Here is a 20539-nt window from a genome sequence, read left to right as displayed (position 1 = left end):
TTTCAGTGAGCGTGGATCCACACTTTCAGTTACACTCATGAGTGTTTCTAATTGCCCCGTTTTAAATTAGAATATTTATGAAAATAAATGATCTGAAAGGACAGAGCATACAAACTACTGACCAATACTTCAGAATACAATAACTGAACACTTTTTCCCTCAATCAGCCACACTAATTATTTGATCCTCTGCTGAAACTGATTACAGGTTACTCGTAAAGTGTATGAAGCACACGATCCACAGAATCATTTCACTCCATGCTAACCTCCTACCACAGTGGGTAAGACCAAAGATCTGTAAAAGGACATCAGGGACACGAGTGAAGACGTACACAAGGCTGGGATAGACAACAAGATCATAAGCTTGGTGAGAAGGTGGCAAGTGTTGGTGTGATTATTCAGAAATGGAGAAGTGCCACTTCCTCAGTCTCTCTATGCACCAGATTACAAGCAAAGACTCTTCAAACACACCACAGCAGCTTCTAACTTCTCCTTTTCTCCCTGCAGAGGCGCCGAGTGTATTCCTACAAACTGTGTTCCTGCCAGCAGCTCACCTTCACTCACAGAAACCATCGCTGCTTTTAATACAACTGCAGTCAGCTGGAGTCTGCTCTGAGTTCACTTCAAGCTTAAACATTGTGAGTTTAGCCTCTGTAACAAAAGAATTTCCCAAATATGAAATAATGTTGTTCTTAAATTAAAGGTATAAACATTAAAATCTGACTGTGTGTGTGAGAGAGAGATGGATACAGTATCTCACAAAAGTGAGTACACCCCTCACATTTTTGTAAATATTTTATTATATCGTTTCATGGGACAACAGTGAAGATATGACACTTTGCTACAATGTAAAGTAGTCAGTGTACAGCTTGTACAACAGTGTAAATTTGCTGTCACCTCAAACACTCAAACACAGCCATTATTGCCTAAACCGCTGGCAACAAATGTGAGTACACCCCTAAGTAAAAAAGGTCCACTCACTGTAGTGTCAGTGGGAGTCACTTGGGAAAGCAGTGTAGTAACTTCCATTTCATTTGAGGTAAAGTGGTAGAATGATTCAGAATGAAGGACTTGTGAGGAGCCTGCATGGCAGCTTTGGAGGTCAGGCTGAAGTACACTGCAGAAACCATAGACACATTTGTGTGGCAGCAGCATGGAAAACAGTCTGTTTCATTGGAAATAGACGTGTTTGAGGTACATGCAGTGATCAGAACCAAACACGTAGATCACATGAAGTTCTCTTTCTCAGTACAGCATAAACATGTCCTTTTCCTCTGAAGTTCAGAATTATATTGACACCATTACAGTTGTATCTTTCACTGTCTGAGGCAGATCGTGGGGAAGTGGGGAAGCAGGACCCAAATGCTGCACTCTTGGATGCAGACAGTGCATTTATTTACAGTACAGTAAATAATTACGCAATAAAGAATCCCTGTGTGTCCCGATTTCCGTTCAGTGCCCTCCTCCCAATACTCGTGCTCCACGTCTCCCCTCCCATGATTCTCGTGCCCTCTCGTTCCCGCACTCCTGCTGGAGAGACACAGAAGCAGCCGTTAGCACTCACTTCAATACCAACAGACTAACACGCACTGGAAAAAACTGAAAACGCTAACGGGTAATCACGCAATAATCCAGTGTCGAGAAGCACTCAGCCGCACTGCTATGTAGCTCCCCTGACGACCCTGATCAGCTGGAGGTGTGTGTGTTCCTCCTCCTCGGGTGTGGCCAGCCTCCCAACGCGACACACCCGCTAGGCCTGGTGGTCGAGGAAAACCAGGACATCACACACATGCACACACATACACAATACAAAGGGAAACCACACACAAGCACCACACATAATTAAGGTACATACAACAGCATATAAATATGTCCAAAACTGCTCACGGACCGTCCCTGACAGCAACATGCAGGAAGCATTTTTGTTTTCATGATCATCCACTGTTCAATTAAATTAGGCAGTAAAATCTGAGCTAAACATACTAATATTTGCAGCTACAAACACACACTGATCATGACTCAATATACTGATTATTTGAAACACAAGCCAGATCTGTCATTGTCGCTCTACACGAGTGTTATTGCCCTGGTTTTGTTTTTGTTCTCCTCAGAGGTTACAGTTTCACTTCACCGTGTCCCTTTCAAACTGGGTCGTTCCTTGCGTCTGTATCACTGTGAAACTAAGCTTAGTTTATTGTCATTTTCATTCTGTGCTCTATAGACTGACGCACATCATGTCAGGATGTTGTTTATAGATGTTTGTGGTGAGCGATGTGTTCAGGGTCCGGGCAAAGGGACTTCTTGCTCTGTGGCTTGTGGTCATATGCAGAATGAGGCCACAGTTACATTTGTCACTGCTGTGAATGACTGAGCAGGTGAATGATAATGGTTTATTTGGCTGCTATGTAGTGTTATTGTTGCTGTTCGTGATTCCTGTTTACATGAATACATTTTGTGAACACTAGTTTCTCTACTTAGTTAAATATTTCTGTCCATTTGTGTTTTCGGTTCAGTACAAAGGCTTGAGACCTGTTACATAAAAATAGCCCAACATTTAAAAAGAGTCAAACATGTGGTTTGTGTGATGGTTGGGGGCTGCTCTGCTGCTGGATGGATGGATGAATTCTGCTCTCCACCAGCAATTCCTGAACAATGTTTGGCCACAAGTTCATGCCCTGAAGTTTAAGAGCATTCAGGTTCAGCAGGGAAAAGTCTAAAGTATTTAAGATATGAAATTCGATGTTATGTGTTATATTTTTAACAATGTTCTCTACATGTCAGTCATGATTAAAATAAAGGCTAACTGCCATTTTTTTAAATAATATTTTTATATCGTCAGTAAGTTCCCAGTTTTATGGTGTTTCTGTGAACTGGTTGAAGCAACAGCTCTCAAAAAATGTAGCAGAGAGCCCCACCTAGTGGTGTAGTGTGAGAGTGTCAGTGCCACAGTCCAGTGAGGACCATGAAAGTGTGGCAGCACAAGGGGGTGGAAACTGAAGAACAGAGCAAGGAACCGATGATGTCACACGCACACACTAGAATGTCTGTGAAGGTTCTCAGTCATCGCAGTCTAAGGAGCTTGGAAAGAAAAGCGTCTGGACTTCTTTAAGTTGCTTGAAGATGTTTCACCTCTCATCCGAGAAGCTTCTTCAGTTCTAGGGTCAAATGGCCGAGAGTCCCAGATTTAAACCCATATTTGGACCAGTTTTTGTCTGAGTGTGTTGCTGGGTCTGAAATGCACCCAGCAACACACTCAGACACAAACTGGTTCACCCGAAAGACAAAACTCCTAAACACAAACTTAACAATGTGGTGTTTGCTGTACAGTGCAGTGAGGAACACCCAGACCTCTACATCGGAGAGACCAAACAGCCACTTCACAAGCGCATGGCACAATGTAGAAGAGCCACCTCCATGGGACAAGACTCAGCAGTTCATCTGCATCTAAAGGTCAAAGGTCACACTTTCGAGGATGCCAACGTTCACATTTTGGACAGAGAGGACAGATGGTTTGAAAGAGGAGTGAAAGAAGCCATCTACGTCCACTGTGAGCGACCATCTTTGAACAGAGCCGGTGGTTTACGACACCAACTGTCTGCCATCTATAATCCAGTTTTGAGATCCTTCCCAGACGCCTTAATGCCCACTCACATCCTGGGCCATCTGACCTCAGGAAATCACATGATAGGGTGGGGCCAGGTTTCACAATGAGCTCACCCGAAACCCTGGCTGATTGGGACCCACACCCGCTTTCACACCTTGGCTCATGTGATTAGGTAGAGGATCATCAGGGGGTCCTTTGTCCCTCTTTGGTGGGAAACTCCCACTGGGTTTAAATCTGGGACTCTCGGCCATTTGACCTTAGAACTGAAGAAGCTTCTCGGATGAGAGGTGAAACGTCTTCAAGCAACTCAAAGAAGTCCAGACGCTTTTCTTTCCAAGCTCCTTAGACACACTAGAATGGCGACGTGGTAACTGGGACCTCAAAACCCGACAACGGCACCCTGAGAATATTTAGTTTGAAACTATGCTAATTATCAAGAAGACACTTTGGTCTGTAAGGTTTGAGACAGAGACGTGGTTTAGGATAAAACAGAAAAATTTTTTTAAAAAAAGATGCAGAAACACGCTGTCAATCTGCAGTTAGAAAAAGGGCCTTCCAGTGGAGTAACACAAAAACCTACGAATCAAACATTCAGATGTACAAACCAAATAAATTAAATCTTCAGAGCAGATAATTTCACAGCACTATTCTGTATTGTTATACAACTGCTCTAAATGAATCAGTCAAAACATTAAAGTGCAAATTAAGAGGCTTGCATATATTGACAGACGGCTCAAATGCTATCCTAAACCCTTGAGTGTTGCAGACAGAGCACATGAGGACGACTAAGGCAACAAGGCAAAATGAACACATAAAGGATGCAAACTAAAAAGGACACAAAAATGCAATGCAAAGTGGACACATTCAAAAAGCAAAAGAGACTTCTCCTTTTTCTTCTGTAAACAGAGAAGCAGTAGCAGCCCCACTTTAAAGCCATCAGCCGCCCACTCAGGCCCAGACTTCTGAGCAAAAGGAGTCACCCAGTTTGCAAACAATGTGACCGATAGGAGGCTTCTGCAACTACAACCTGTAACACACAGGTTGCGCACAGCAACAGGTGAGCGAGTGAGACACACTCAGATGGCAGCTACAATTTATAGTAACGTGATTGGCTACTGATGGTGATTCACAAAGCTAGATTAAAATACAGTCCGGATCAAAAGTTTTAAGACCATTTAAAAAATAGCAAAAATCATGTTTTACATGTTTGGATGTTAACAAGCTTCCAAGTAGAGCTTCAACATGCAACAAGAAGAAATGAGACAAAACACTGAGCATGCAATTGATTGAAAACAATGTTTAAACTGAAAGAGACTTTTATACAGTGTAGAAATGTTTAGCTTATTTTAGAGTTTAGACATGTGTTAGATAGAATGTAGAATTATTGTAGAGACACTGACACTGCCCTGGATATAAATAAAAACTGTGTCATGAACTTAGGAGTAGATCTTAGAAGACCCTCCCACAGTTTGAACTGTGAAACTAAGACAGAAAGAAGATAATGTTAAGTGGAAATTACTCAGGGCATACCTAGGTGGGGGTCTCAACATTTGTAACTTGATAACTGTAGTCTGGAGGGGAGATGGTTTTTTATGGCCCCTAGGAAGAGACACACACCCACAGTGTTTTAACTGATATACTCCCACTGTTAAGGTGGGCTGTGTGGCAGGCAGGCAAGGAGGAGTGGTGGACCCAAAATGCAGGACTCAGACTCAAGGGATGAACTCAAAATACTCAGCTTTATTTGCTGGCACGGGAAAAACGAGCATACAAACTAAACCCGAACTAAACAACAACCTCACGGGAAACACAGGGAGATCCACACAGCATGAGGGACGACGCGACACTGACTCAAAGAAACACAGGGTTTAAGTACACTAGGAAGTAACGAGGGGAATGAGACACAGAAGGAGGGCACAGCTGGGAGAAATCAGAACTAACGAGACAAGGAAGCAAAGCCAGACACATTAACATAAGACACGCACCTCCAAAGTAAAACAGGAAACATAACACAGACTGAACTTAAAGACAGACTCACAGGCAGGCACTGCAACAGAGGGAACAGAGACGTGGGACCAGGGCAGACACAGACACTGACTGGTGTTGGGATTTAGAGATTCTTTTATTGCTACCATATAATCTGTCTTATGATAAATGCATTAATAACATGTTCTACAGTATTATTTTATCAGTAATATTTCTTACAGGGTTCATATTGCATTGAATATGTTTGTCATCACATTGACCTTTCTATTCACAGGTAGAGTTCATTTTATACACATTGCATATCTGTGCTTGTTTAGAGTTGATGTTCCATCCAAAAGGGTTTTAAGCTTCACTGGTGAGAGTGTCCAGGTGATACATGTTGAGGGAAGATGAGAACATAGCAGGTTAATTGCATGCATGCTTACAATACACATAAATCTAGTAGCAGGCCTGAGCGAAGGCCCAAGTGTCTTCTGCTTCTTTTTTGAGACCTGCGCCAATTCTGTCTACTTAGTGATTGATGACGAGGGTCAATTATTAGCCCTTAGAGGCCCTGAAGCTTGAAGTTATTACCTTAAAAGGAAGGTGTTATCAAAAGAGAAGTTATATGTCTGTTTATAGTTATTAGAGATGTACAAGATGTACCCTTGTCTGTAAACAATGACTGTACACAATGTATTTTTGACCTGTATTGACGTGTATGTGGGGGTGTGATCCTCTATGCTATCAAACCAGAACCCAGTGTATTTTTGTCAGAGCAAAACAGGCCATATGCTGATGGTTGTTCTCCGGTGTCAATAAAGTCATCGTTTGATTGCATTCGTCTGGTGCCTCCGTCGTTTGTTGTCTGGTCTGCAGTTGATCGATCTCGCTTCACTGGACACGGGGATATAGCAGACAGCAACTAAGGATTACACAGAGACATAAACCATAAGACAGAACTCCAACTAAGAAACCAAAGACTAGAAATGATAAATAACATAATAACCTCAAAACCCTGGGCCAACGACCCAGGCATCCTAACAGCACCCCCCAAAGGCCTGGCTCCCAGACAGCCCAAACCGAAACACCAAAACAAAAAACAACCCAACCAGCGTGGGCGTCGGGGGAACCGGACGGAGGGACAGAAACAAAAACACAAGCAGCCAGAAACCAAAACACAGGGAACAAAGACCAAAACAGAACAAAACAACAGCACCAAGGCCCAGGAACAGTCCAAAAGAAAACAAACAAAAGGGCCCACGAAAGGCGCAGAGGCCCAGGCAACAGTCTCGAAAAGGTTCAGGGGGCCGGCCCGGAGGTCGACGGCATAGCAGTCCAAATCTGGGCGGTTCAGGGGGCCGGCCCGGAGGACAACGGCCCAAGAGTCCAGAAAAAAGTTCAGGAGGCCGGCCGGGAGGGAGGCACCGGCGGCGACGGAGCAGGTCAGGAGGCTGGCCACGACGGCGAGGATGTCCAGTCATTGGCCTGGAAAGCGGCCGGACAGGACGTGCAGGCCGAGCAGGCCGGACAGGCGAAGCCGAAGCCGGACCAGGCGACGGCGAAGCCGAAGCCAGACCAGGCGAGGATGAAGCCGTAGCTGAAGCCGGACCAGGTGAGGATGAAGACTCGGAGGCTGGACCAGACGAGGATGGAGCTGCAGGCGACGAAACAGATGGTGGCACTGCAGGCGACGGCGTGGGAGCCGCAGGTGGTGGCGACGAAGGCTGGAAGGGCCCCTCAGACCCTCCAGCGGAGGCAGGTGGCTGTGGCTGGACGGGCCCCTCGGACCCTCCAGCGGAGGCAGGTGGCTGTGGCTGGACGGGCCCCTCTTGACAGTGACTATTCTTTGTGTGTTGACATTAATGCGATCGTCTTTAAAAGAAAAAACTTTCTAGAAAAATTCTAAAGACGACCTGAAGAGCAGGAAGAAAAGACTCATAATGTCACGGTCCTGGGTCGGTTCGACCCAGCATTTTGAGTTTCTTATGTTTTGGTTTATTTTTGCATTAGTTCTTCTCTGGGATTCTGTTTCTTTAGCTATCCGATGATGATGATGATGATGATGATAATGATGATTTCTGGTTTAGGTGTCGTTATCTTGCCCTCATGTTTAGTTTAGGTTGCCTGTGCTTAATCTTCTCTGCCCGTATGTCCCTCTGTCTGTCCATGATGTCGTTATGCCTGCTTATGAGTCTGCGTCTGTGTCTCTGTCTGTCGTGTGCTTCCTGTTTTATTTTGTAGGTCTGTGTCCTATGTCAGTGCGTTCAGCTTTGTGCTCTCCCTGTCTCGTCAGTGTAATCAGCGTCAGCCGTGTCTCCCAGCTGTTTCCTCTTCGCTCCGTTCACCTCTTGTATTTAGTGTCTGTGTCTTCCCCTATTTGGTGTCGCGTCGTTAACGTCTGTTCACCCTCACGTTAACTGTGTGTTCCGTCTGCTAGCCTGCCTGTCTGCTTAGTTTATTTCGGTATTCCCAGTTTAGTTAAGTTTATGTTCCTTTTCTGGCCAGCAATAAAGCTGAGTGTTTTGAGTTTACATCTGCCTCCGAGTCCTGCATTTTGGGTCCTTTCTCCCTGCCTGCCTGCACACAGCCATGACACATAATAGCCAGAGACATTTATATTCATGCATGTTCATATTTATGTATATAAATATTAAACACTATGATTGTTTTTCTGAAAAGAATTTAATAACATCTAATAACTGTGTTTTTGTCTCTGGGGAACAAATCCTGATAAGATTAGAGAACAATCAGTTTGGGTGTCATGTGGTATGTTTTGAGAATATTTCTTGAGCAAAGAAGTTTGATTTAATTTGAACACTAAAAATAGAGGACTGAAACAATTCCTAATTGCAAAATAATGTGAAAGATTTAGGAGTTTGGTTTGGGCTCGTCGGCAGGTGAGGCTGAGACAGCGGAGCTCCATCAGCTCATCACACAAGACTGTGCCGGCACCCGAGGTTGTGGCTGTGTGTGAGACAAAGTGACAATCGAATAAAGAAAAGTGTGAAAGAGTGAAGTATGTGGTCAGGTCTGTCATTTGAATGTCAAACGGAGTTACTGCAAAAAACAGGAAGCTTTGAAAGAACAAACAATGAATGAAAGAAGAGCCACGAGCTTTATTAGAAAGTAGAAAAAACTAGAAAATGTATCAGGACAAATCGTTGTTTTAGCTAAAAAGAACAACAGTCATCCCTAAACCATCACAGTGGCTGTGCCTTTTTTATACTGAATGGCTAAAAAACGTGTTCAGGTCAGTCCAGTTAATGTTCCCGCCTTTCCTGCAGTGGAAATGACCATGACAGGACCGCCATGTGCAGAATGTGAGCAAGCTAGCACAAACTGAAAAATGAGAAAAGATAAAATGGATAAAGGTCTACAGCACCGAGAGATTTAACATGAAACCATCAAAGGTTCTCATCTTGCTCGTAGAGATTCTTGCCTGTGCTTTCATGACATTTAAGCTGACTTTAATGTTTCCTTGATCCACTTTCGTTGTTTCCTTGAGACAAACGAGTAGATTCCAGGTTTTTTAATGACACCACAACCTGCTCCAAAAGAAGTGACTCCAACCAGCGCTCCATCGCACAACAGCGGCCCTCCTGAATCCCCCTGCAGCAAGAACAAACACACAAGTGTTTCTTTGAGTCACAGGTGTTGAGCTGAATGAACATTTACTTCAAACAAGGAAAAACACATGGATTCTTCATACGTACCTGACAGGTATCAGCGACGTTTGTACCATCTGAACCAGCACATATCATGTCTCTGGTGATCTCAGGTCTGTGGTTGTAATAATCACGAGAGTTGCACGTCTGTCTGTCCACCACAGTCACATTGACAGACATGAGGACGTCTGATGTTCGGTTGTTTTCAGTTATTCCCCATCCGGCCACCAGACACGTGCTGCCAGCTGCCGGGTCTCTGGCTGCTCGTAACTTGAGACATTTGACTGCCCTGGTTTTCTTCGCTGGTTTGTCGAGCTAAAAAACAAGTATACATATATGTGTTAATCTTGGTAAAATGATGGGGCTAACACGTTAACGAGCTAACCAGCCCGCGCAGCGATCTGTGTTAACGAGGCAATAGAGATTTGCTGCGTTAATGCGGTTTTGGCGTTAACGTCATTTTAATGAGATTAACACTGGCAGCACTAATATGTACATAAATATGCAGCATTGTGCTGAAGTTTTGCACCATCAGTCATTCACTCGTTTATTTTTAGATTTTTCTTAGGAAATTGAAAATATCTGCAGTGATTTGTTGAAATGAGTGTGAACGTGTGTAAAAGGAAAATTTTATTTAATATGAAAATTCTTAAAATGTTGCATTTTTTTCTTTACCTGCTTTTGGAGACTGAATCATCTCCTTACCTTGAGCAACATGAGGTCGTTGCCCAGAACTACACTGGTGTAGTCGGGATGAGGAACGTGTGTCACAACCTCTCGGATCTGTTTAGAATTTTCTTCCCGTTTCTTGATTGAGTGTGCTCCCAACGTCACCTTATTAATGCTGTAAAACACACACACACACACACACACACACACACACACACACACACACACACACACAGCTGATTCAAATGGCTAAATGACCTCCTCAACATGTCTTGCAGTTCTCCAGAGGCCTGCTAACGACCTCATCATTTGAGAGAGGAAAACTGATGCAGCTGTTACACATACACACATCTTCAAAGATCAGCTCTGCTCTCTAAGAAACAGATTTCCTTTGGGTTTGTGAGTGTTATTAATTTAAATTACAAACATATTTTGTGTAGTATCATTTTTTGGACTGTGATCACGTTCTCGTTTCGTTAAGTGCAAACCTGTCTACTTGTTTTCTAGTTTTTTTCCTGTCATGTAAAGTTACAAAAGTGTTTATATTGCTCATATCAGTAAAACGTTTGCTGACATTATTTTTTGCTACTATAAATATAAATCCAGCAACACCATGTTTATGTCCTCACTTACAATCAATGTGCAGACATGTCATCCCATGGTCTTTATAACTATCAAAATTTAAGAAGGTCACAATATGTTCTCTTTCACAGTTTGTTAAAAACAAATATAATAAATAAGCAAATATATTTAAAGGATAAGAAATGTGTCTTTTTTTTTTTTGCCTGTCCTTGTTGGCACAATCAGCAGTCAACAGATTGACTTTCACAAGTGGATCGTTATAGTTTTGGTCATATTGGTCCACTTGACTGTCATAGTTCATTCGATCTTCAGTATTTACTTTTTTTACTTTTAAGTTATTACAGTCAGAACGGACAGGAGCGGGGACGGGAAAGACGAAGGAAAGAGAGACACAGAGAAAAGACAGCAGATCTGTTTGATCACCTGCTGGAAAAAACAAGCAAAAAGAAAAACTCAGCAACGACCAACATGAGCATCAGCAAAAGTAAATAATAAATATCGAATGCTACACAAGACCAACAACACACGATTATTTAGAGGCAGCAGCCACCCAAGATAGTGTGTGTTTGTGAGCATGGTTTTGTATTCATAAGGTTTCTTCGTGTAACTGAGTGGGTGTGGGGCGCCATAGCCCTGCCCCCCAGGACATGAAGTAGGCGTGGTGGAGATCCAGACCCCGGACAATTCGAGGCCCCCTAGAGCATGAGATTCTTACCCAGTGCAGTGGGCAGCTGTCAGGACCCACTGTGGATGGATCAATGTCCCCCCACAGAAAGAATCTGGACTTGTCACATAAGCCATGAAAGGCAGTGAGTGTGGCTCGACTTCTTTCCCGTTAATAATCTCAGAACCACGACCTGAAACAGAAGCCAAATATCAGGACACTAAATCAGCAGATGATGAAGTGAAGAACAGATGAGTGAAACAAACAAACTGCTCTGTAACACTGAACAATATCAGGAATGTGACTTTGTATTACACTTGTTTACATGAAGATTATCAACAAATAAATTAAATTACAATAGAAAACATCGCTCACCTGGCTGGATGATGAAGAGGAGCACACATGAGATGACAACAGTGAAATTCTTCAGGCAGGACATTTCTTCTTCCCTCTTTGACCTGTTGAATGAAACTCACTGTGATGCTCAGCTTTACCTGCTGAGCTGAGGGGGCGTGGTCTGAAAATGGATGTGTAAGATGAATGGACACACTCACCCAGAGCCTTCAAAACACACACACACACACACACACACACACACACACACACACACTGTAAATGTGTGCCACAGGAAGATTTCCTGCCACAAATCGGAGGTGATCCAAAGAAAAGCAGTAATCGCTTACACACTTCTAAAAAAAAAAGAACACACAATGAACACAAACATGTGACTCATATGCAACAACAGAGTGACATTAAAAACAGCTCGTTTGGTCTGTGTCACTGAGAATTTCAAATACTTCAAAGGTTTCTAAAAACTGTGTCAGAGAAAAAAAGGATAAAAAAAGGAGACAGACTGAAACAAATGAAAGAGCATTTCTGGAAGTAAATGATGACAAAAGACAAAGTGTCCTAATATTTACAGAAGTTGTCAACACAGTTTCACCAAAGGTTGCAAAACTATATCGCTGACAGTCTTTCCCAATCGAGCTGTCTCAGATTTGCTGCTGCGTTTTTTTTTAGTTGAAATTGAAATTGAGAGCCTTTATTGTCATTATACACAGTTTAACGAAATAGGAAACAGCTCTATAAAAGTGCACACATGCTTATAGCACATTATACAAACTATACAGTAATTTAAATATACACTTTTGCCTTCCTTGAGACAGTTTTGGTTAATTGATTTGCTTCGGTGGTTTTTTAAGCTCAGAAAGAGTTAAAACAAAATAATATATAATTATATAAGGTAACCACAGGCATTGGTAATTATTAGCTTTAATTTTTTTTTTTAATTTTTCAGGGTGGAATTATTATACAACGTACATTATTAGTGTCTTTAAAAGTCACACAGTGTCATGGTCCTGGGCCATGTTGGCCCAGTATTCTTAGTTTTCATGTATTTTCTTCCTTATTTAGGCCATGCTTCCTGGGTTGCTGTGTTACGTTGTTCCTTATGTGTTTTCCTCTGTCAGTGCGCCCCAGGGAGGCTGTGGCTTCAATGTAGCTGCCATCACCAGTGTGTGAATGTGTGGAGGACTGGGTGAATGACTCGTTGTGTAAAGCGCTTTGGGGTCCTTAGGGACTAGAAAAGCGCTATATAAATACAGGCCATTTACCATTTACCATTTTCCTCTTGTGACTCTTACCCCCCGTGTGCCCCTCTGTGTATCTGTGAGCCCTTGTCTCTCCTTGTGTTTTATTCCATGTTTTCCCCAGCCCCTTATGTTGGTGCTCTCTCTCTCCGCCTGTCTGAACCTCTGTGCACTTCCTGTTTTACGTTGACAGTCCCTCGTCAGTATGCGTCATGTTGTGTTCACTCCTGCCCTGTCTCGTTATGATTATCAGTGTCACCTGTGTTCCCCGTGTGCTCCCACTCCCCTCGTTAACCCTCTGTGTATTTAGGTCCGCGTCTCCCTCAGTTCTGTGCCGCGTTCTCCCTCATTCATGGCTGTGTGTTTCTCCGTGTCCTAGTGTATTGTTTCCCAGTTTAGTTTCGTTTCAGTTTGTTTCGCCGTTTCCCTCCAGCAATAAAGCTGTGTTTTGAGTTCATTCCTGCCTCTGTGAGCTTGCGTTTGGGACCACTTCCTGCCGCCACACAGCCGAATCATGACACACAGTCACAAGTTTGCACACTAATGTTTTTTTCTCAAGGAGTTTGAAGAGCACAACCAGCCTCGCTCCTCTCAGCCGAAACGAGTACAGTTACAAGAACAAGAACCTTTACAGAATATAGACCAGTGTTCAAACTGTAACATGCTACTCATGTACTTTGTACATGTGTGAAACCGCTTAGGCAGCGGTTGTCCTTCTCTCCTGGATCGGCTGCAACTTTCTTTTAGTGCCTTTCCAGCTTTGACAAAAGCTCCAGCCGATCCAGGAGAGAAGGACAACCGCTGCCCAAGTGAAAACCTGTAGTGATCCCGTATGTGTCAGGAGTATCGGAGCAGTTGAGACGCATTTTTTCTAAACACCGGGTCTCTGTGGCTTTCAAACCCCAAAAAACGCTGTGCCAAAAATTGTTCCACCCCAAGGATCGGGTCCCCCGACACAAACAGAGTACATAGTGTACGCTGTTAAGTGCAGGAGGATTGGCAGGATTTATACATCGGGGAAACCAAACAACCTCTGGTGAAGCGGATGGCACAACACAGAACAATGCTGTGATTGCAGCCATTCCCCAACTCTCTGTGAATTGTACTAATGGCCATTGATCATTGGGCTTTGATCATTGGGCTTTGATCAGTGATTGTTGATCAATGGTCATAAGAATTTGCATAATTATGATTAAGGAACTGACCTCCCAGCCCATTGTCCCTTCAGTGGGCTTGTTTCAGTCATTATGCAAATGTACTGTTTATAAGATTGAAACCTGCAGTCAGCTGAGATTGAAGAAGTCACCGGGATGAGTGATGAAACGTTTCTCCCACCGACACAGGGATGACTTGGCTGAGATGCGAGAAATGCTGATTAAAGAATGAGATGCCTTCCCACAGCAGTGTGTGACCAGCATGAGGAGGAGGTGCCAGGCTGCTGTGGCTGTGTTCGGTTCTTCCACACGCCTGTGATTGCTTAAAAACATGAATGTGTATTTATGGAAGTGACTGATGACAAAAGACACAATGTCCTAACATTGACAAAGAATAGTTGTTGACACATTTGTTTCACTAAAAGGTTGCAAAACAATGCGGTTTACAGATGTACAGATTTGTCGCCAGCTGCAGATTTTTTTGCCCAACTTCAGGCAGTTTCATTATATTGGTTTGCTTCAGTGGTTTCTTGGGCTAAAAAGAGTAAGAAATTAATTATGTGGGAAATATGTCCAGTCATTATTTAAAAATTATGTAAGTCTAAGGGGGTTAGGGTGCAAAATGTTGAATTTATTTGGGATTTTCTTTAATTCACACATGATCAAATTTGTACATACAATTACTTAAATCTTTTTTTCTTTTCAATCACCTTTGAATCTCTGTCTCTCTTCCACAGCATGTCTTTATCCTGTCTTTCTTCTCTCACCCCAACCAGTCACAGCAGATGGCCCCGCCCCTCCCTGAGCCTGCGTCTGCCGGAGGTTTCTTCCTGTTAAAAGGAAGTTTTCCTTCCCACTGTCGCCAAGTGCTATCGAAGTAGAGACACTATCTCTACTTTTAAGATTAAGCTTCAAACTTTCCTTTTTGCTAAAGCATATAGTTAGGGATGGATCAGGTGAATCTTCCCGTAGTTATGCTGGAACAGGCCTAGGCTGCTGGGAACTTCCACTGATGCAACAAGCATTTCTGCTGGGAACAGCAGAAATGCTGACTTGTGCCACAGAGCAAGTCAGAAAGCTATTACCTATCGACGGCCAGCAGCAGCCCATATTCAGTTAGAACATTGATATAATGTTATAATAATAATAAGCCTTTACTGGGTTGTAAATACTGTTTCACTGCTTCGTTGAACCATTTAGTGACATGACAAAGACCGAGAGTGTTAGAAGGAGTGGGAGCTCGATGAAGTCAGCAAAGGGAGAAAGAGGAAAAGAAACAGGTAATAAAGCCAAGATAGCTTCTGTTTTGCCCACATTCATTGATGACTTCAAATTCTAAATGAATGAAATTAGCATTTAACAGGATTCACTCTAAGCATAGCTCGAACAGGAAATCGAACCTGACAAATACTTTCTCACGGGACTCTGCAGACTGCTGTGGCCTGAAACCATGTGGTGAAGTTACAACAGACAGCAAGTGAAGTAACACTTCAGACGCGATGCGTGGAGGCACAGAGTGTTAGGAGTATGTGAGCCTGGAGTAAACTTGTACATTTAAAGTCAAGTTATTTTCTCTTTATTTTTACTTCCTTTAGGATCCTCTGAAAGGATGAGGCATCTCAGTCCACGTCTCCCAAATGAATTATCAGCTCACAACAAGTTTTATCAGAATGTTTCAATGACATTAAAGCCTGAAGCGCCTTAATTTTTTTTATTAAGAGCGAGGCTGAGGTCCTGATACTACGACTCATTTGTCCCCAAAATGCTCCAAAATTAGACCTGTGGCCAATCACGTTTTACTAAATACTTACTAATTCTGTTGTCTTCGTTTCCGTTATCAGTCATCATAAATTTAACCATCTCTGTGCAAGTCTGCAAATTTCTTTATTTTAAGTCATTTAAGTCTCTCTGTGCCTGGGTTCTCGTCACAAAACATGACATCACTGTTTTGTACATTTCAACAATATTTACTCTCCACATTTGTGAAAGAAAAAACACTTTTTTAAAGTCTGTAACAAAACCATCAAATCAGATAAAGGTTATTTAAATGGATTGGAATAAAAAAATAAATACACATCCTAAACTTAATTACTGGGGGAAAATTATGCTCATAGTAAATGAGAAGTAAACTGAGTGCATTTTTTGGACAGAGGTTCACTTTAAATGTGTATGTATAATACAATACAGATATATAAAAATACACCCCAAAAAAGAGTCTTTGAAATGTACAAATGTACAAAATATTGATAAAAAAATATAAAAATAGGCAACTTTGCCTGTGGTACAATGTATGAAAAGATCTTTACTGCAGACATTTTTTTTTCTTTAATTTTAACCCATGTTGCCTCACCTTCAGGTTGGCAAATCTGTCTATCACATTTGGGGGTCAAGTCTCTCAAGCAGTTTAACAGTTTCTGTTGTGCTCGTCACTGTTCCCTGTCTGTTTCCTTACCTGGTTCTTCCTGACCTTGTACTTTCTCCTCACGCTCCCCTCTTTCCTCGCTCCCTCCTTGGACTGACAATCATACACAAATAGATTGTATTCAATTAGATGAAAAAATTACATTAATATAAAAAATATATTATTAAGCTCACTAATAAAAAAAGTCCTCTATCAGTGTACTTTCAACCAAAAGGCAAAAACCAAACCACATGTACATCTAATAAAGGATATAAATATTGAAACACTGATCCAACATTATTCTTGATTGACGGATCATTTGTTCTTGCACTTTTACCTGAATGTGGCTCCTGGGTTCAATATCGGCACATATGAAAAAATAAGCAGCTTCTCTCATTCCATTTCAGACAGCACAGTGGCAACAACAGTAAAACAATTTAAAGTTTTAGATTTTAAATAGGCTGTATACATTTCAATGGGAGCAACAGGATGGTCAGATGTCGCTGATTTTACTACAGAGCAGGACGGATTGTAGGGTAGCAAACATCGTCGGAAAACACGTTTAACACAGCAGGTTACCTGTGTGTAATGTTGTAATGTTTTTCAGCTAAAAAGAAACATGGTTTGACTCCTACCTAACCTAACTATATAAAGAGTAACTGAAGGTTAAATGCAGCTAACATGTCCTGTTTTAAGGCAGGCGCTCACACCTCCGCTCTGCGGCGTCTCAGCCACGATCGCTCCGGCAGCAACGGCGCTAGAACCAGAGCAGGGGAGAGGCGAGCTGGAACAAACCACATTGGGAAGGGGGAGGGGTTATCTATACTTTTGTTGTTAAAATGTTACGTCTAAACCAAGTACTGTGTGCTTTTTATATTTTTAGTAGTGTGTCACACAAACAGCAAATATTGTCAGAAAACTAAAAAGTCTTTGGGGGTGCTTTGATTCATTTTGGGCTAAAATCGCCCCTGGGAGACACACAGTGATATTTGATAAGTGAAATGAAGTTTATTGGATTTACAGAAAGTGTGCAATAATTGTTTAAACAAAATCAGGCAGGTGCATAAATTTGGGCTCCACAAAAAAAGAAATGAAATCAATATTTAGTAGATCCGCCTTTTGCAGAAATTACGGCCTCTAAACGCTTCCTGTAGGTTCCAATGAGAGTCTGGATTGTGGTTGAAGGTATTTTGGATCATTCCTCTTTACAAAACATCTCTGGTTCATTCAGGTTTGATGGCTTCCGAGCATGGACAGCTCTCTTTAACTCACACCACAGATTTTCAATAATATTCAGGTCTGGGGACTGAGATGGCCAATCCAGAACGTTGTACTTGTTCCTCTGCATGAATGCCTCAGTGGATTTTGAGCAGTGTTTCCGGTCGTTGTCTTTTTGAAAGATCCAGCCCCGGCGCAGCTTCAGCTTTCTCACTGATTCCTGGACATTGGTCTCCAGAATCTGCTGATACTGAGTGGAATCCATGCGTCCCTCAACTTTGACAAGATTCCCAGTCCCTGCACTGGCCACACAGCCCCACAGCATGATGGAACCACCACCATATTTTACTGTAGGTAGCAGGTGTTTTTCTTGGAATGCTGTGTGCTTTTTCCTCCATGCATAACGCCCCTTGTTATCCCCAAATAAATGAATGTTATTTGGGGATTCCACAGCACCTTATTCCAGAATGAAGCTGGCTTGTCCAAATGTGCTTTAGCAAACCTCAAGCAGCTCTGTTTGTGATGTGGGCGGAGCAAAGGCTTCCTCTGCATCACTCTCTCATACAGCATCTCCCTGTGTAAAGTGCGCCGAATGGTTGAACGATGCACAGCGACTCCATCTGTTGCAAGATGATGTTGTAGGTCTTTGGTGCTGGTCTGTGAGTCGACTCTGACTGTTCTCACCATTCGTCGCTCTATCCGAAACTTTGCTTGGTCTGCCACTTCGAGCCTTAACTTGAAATGTGCCTTTGGTCTTCCATTGTCTCAATATGGCTACGTTCACACTGCGGGCGAAAGCGCATCAAATCCGATTTTTTTGACCCTATGCGACCCATATCCGATCATGGTATGACAGTGTGAACGGCACAAATCCGATATTTTCAAATCCGATCTGGGTCACTTTCGTATGTGGTACTGAATCCGATACATATCCGATGTTTTAGAAAGCGACTGCTGTTTGAACGGTCAAGTCGCATTAAATCCATCTTTTACGTCACTGACACAAGACAGACGCCAATTATCAGCGCCGGAGAAGCGCCCGAGAAGACATCGCGAACGATTTCTTGCCATCCGGTGAAACTGTTAGGAAGACCACGTTGGAGAAACGTGAACATTTTATTTGTACTGTATTTTCTGCAGATTCTGACAGAAATCTGCAACTATCCTTTGAAGCACCGCTCCTCTAAAACAGCAATAAGGATAATTATTAGGTTATCTACATTATTATGTAAATAACAAAATAACTTAAAGCAAAAATTGGGAAACGTAAAGTCTTTATATTAAGGGCCATCAGTCAAACAATACTGTTTGCTCTGGGTCTAAACAGAGCGAGTTGTGTGTGACATCTTCTTTTGCGCATGCGGGCGCTTTGAGGGTTCACACTAGAGCGCGTTTGATGTCGCATTTTATTTGTAGTGTGAACAAGCAGACAAAAATTTGGATTTGATCAAAAAATGGGAATTGAGCATTAAGACCTGCAGTGTGAACGTAGCCTATGTTCCTAACTGTGGAAACAGACGGCTTAAGTCTCTGAGACAGCTTCCTGTGTCCTTCCCCTGAACCATGATGGTGAACAATCTTTGTCTTCAGGTCATTTGAGAGTTGTTTTGAGACCCCGTGTTGCTACTGTTCAGAGAAAATTAAAAGAGGAGGGAAACTTACAATTGACCCCCTTAAATACTCTTTCTCATTGTTGGATTCACCTGTGTGTGTAGGTCAGGGGTCACTGAGCTTACCAAGCCAATTTGAGTTTAGTATGAAAAATGAGTGCCTCTGCCAATTCTAAGTACGTGAGTCCGTACTCGCGTTCTCTGCGAGACCGGACTTGCAGAGAACACGAGTACGGACCCGCGATTTGTACAACTGGAAAACCAGTGTACTCGATGATGTCACAGGTCCGAAGATTTTACTGCCATCTCCTCTTGATTTAACTTTAATCACAGCCAAACCGATTTACTCAGGAACAAATAAAACACTGAAATAAACCAAACATTAACATTTAAAAGTGATCTAAGTGACTTATATATCATGTTTAACCTCAGTAGTGAAATCTCTATTAATAAAAATACATGTACGTGTACATGTGTGCCTTAATAAAAACAAACAGGTGAGATGGTAGAACACGTTCTAACAAAGCTCGTCTGCCATTGCTGCCTTTGAGTTTTGGACAAAATGCATTCTGGGATATTTAGCTGTACCAAGTCACCACCGATGCATGCTCGATAAAACACGCGGAGCGAGAACAAATCCGGGACTTTCTCGCGTTGTCGGCTTGATGTGTACTTTGAATTGAAACAGTACTTGGTCTCCGACTGATGATGTATCATGAGTAGGGATGGGTACCGGTATGGTTCTGACATAAACGGTAGTAACCAGACCCAAAAGCAGCGCACATTTCGGTGCTTTATTTCTGTGCTTTTTTTTTCTGAGCTGTGACACGCTTTAGATTCCAGCCAATCATTTCACGTTTCCGAACGTAAAATTAATAAAATGCCCAAGGCGAAGCGTCAAAAGTCTGGCTGTACTTCACAGCAAAAGATGCAAACCCAGCAGCCTGCAACAAGTGCTTTAAGCTGATACTGTGATGCTGTCAAAGGAGGTAACACCTCAAATCTGATGAAACGCCTGGCGAAGCAAAGCGTTTTTTTTAAAAGCTGAGAAATGCGCCGTATTTGATAGCTTGCTGCGAGACCTCACACCGTGCACATCTACTGCGGGTGTGGTGCCTGTTATCGGACCCGGAGTTAGCAACATCCCCCAAAAACCCGAAGAGGAGAGTCCTGGCCCCTGGCCCTGTCAGCGTAGCAGAAATGGTGACGGATGATGATGGCAGCAGCAGCCGTTCTCCTCTGCGTGAGTAGCTTAATGTTGTTCGTGTGTAATTTATGTTGAGTACACTAACCACGTTATTACATTAATGCATGTAAGGTGAACTAGCAAACACCGTCGTAGTTACATGCGGCTGTCTTCTTGTTTGATGGCAGATACTAACTTCACCCTGGCCAAAAAGGCTAAAATGACCAAAG

General features: G+C 42.7%; 2 protein-coding genes across 3 annotated transcripts; both read right to left on the bottom strand.

Moving 5' to 3' along the window:
* Window positions 1–6478: 6478 nt before the first annotated feature.
* LOC112843605 (vegetative cell wall protein gp1-like) lies at window positions 6479–7430 on the bottom strand (the record flags this gene model as incomplete). The annotated part of the gene is made up of 1 exon (XM_025902609.1): window positions 6479–7430. A coding segment is annotated over one exon (822 nt), but the record flags the coding sequence as incomplete, so codon positions are not given.
* Window positions 7431–8667: 1237 nt separating this feature from the next.
* Window positions 8668–11939, bottom strand: LOC100692442 (granzyme K). 2 transcript variants are annotated; one of them, XM_019350301.2, is made up of 6 exons: window positions 11527–11939; window positions 11203–11344; window positions 9942–10080; window positions 9285–9551; window positions 9011–9180; window positions 8668–8910 (listed from the first exon to the last, which is right to left on the bottom strand). In XM_019350301.2, the coding sequence occupies exons 1-5, from the start codon at window positions 11588–11590 to the stop codon at window positions 9028–9030; spliced, it is 765 nt and encodes a 254-aa protein (XP_019205846.1). In that variant the 5' UTR covers window positions 11591–11939; the 3' UTR covers window positions 8668–8910; window positions 9011–9027. The 2 variants fall into 2 exon arrangements, with proteins under 2 accessions (XP_019205846.1, XP_025757828.1); XM_025902043.1 differs by having other exon boundaries at window positions 8668–9180; window positions 11527–11609; window positions 11706–11712.
* Window positions 11940–20539: the final 8600 nt, after the last annotated feature.

The sequence above is a fragment of the Oreochromis niloticus genome, linkage group LG22 (genome assembly GCF_001858045.2).
Source record: "Oreochromis niloticus isolate F11D_XX linkage group LG22, O_niloticus_UMD_NMBU, whole genome shotgun sequence".
NCBI classification, from domain to species: domain Eukaryota; kingdom Metazoa; phylum Chordata; class Actinopteri; order Cichliformes; family Cichlidae; genus Oreochromis; species Oreochromis niloticus.
This window is presented reverse-complemented; position numbering and strand designations above follow the sequence as displayed.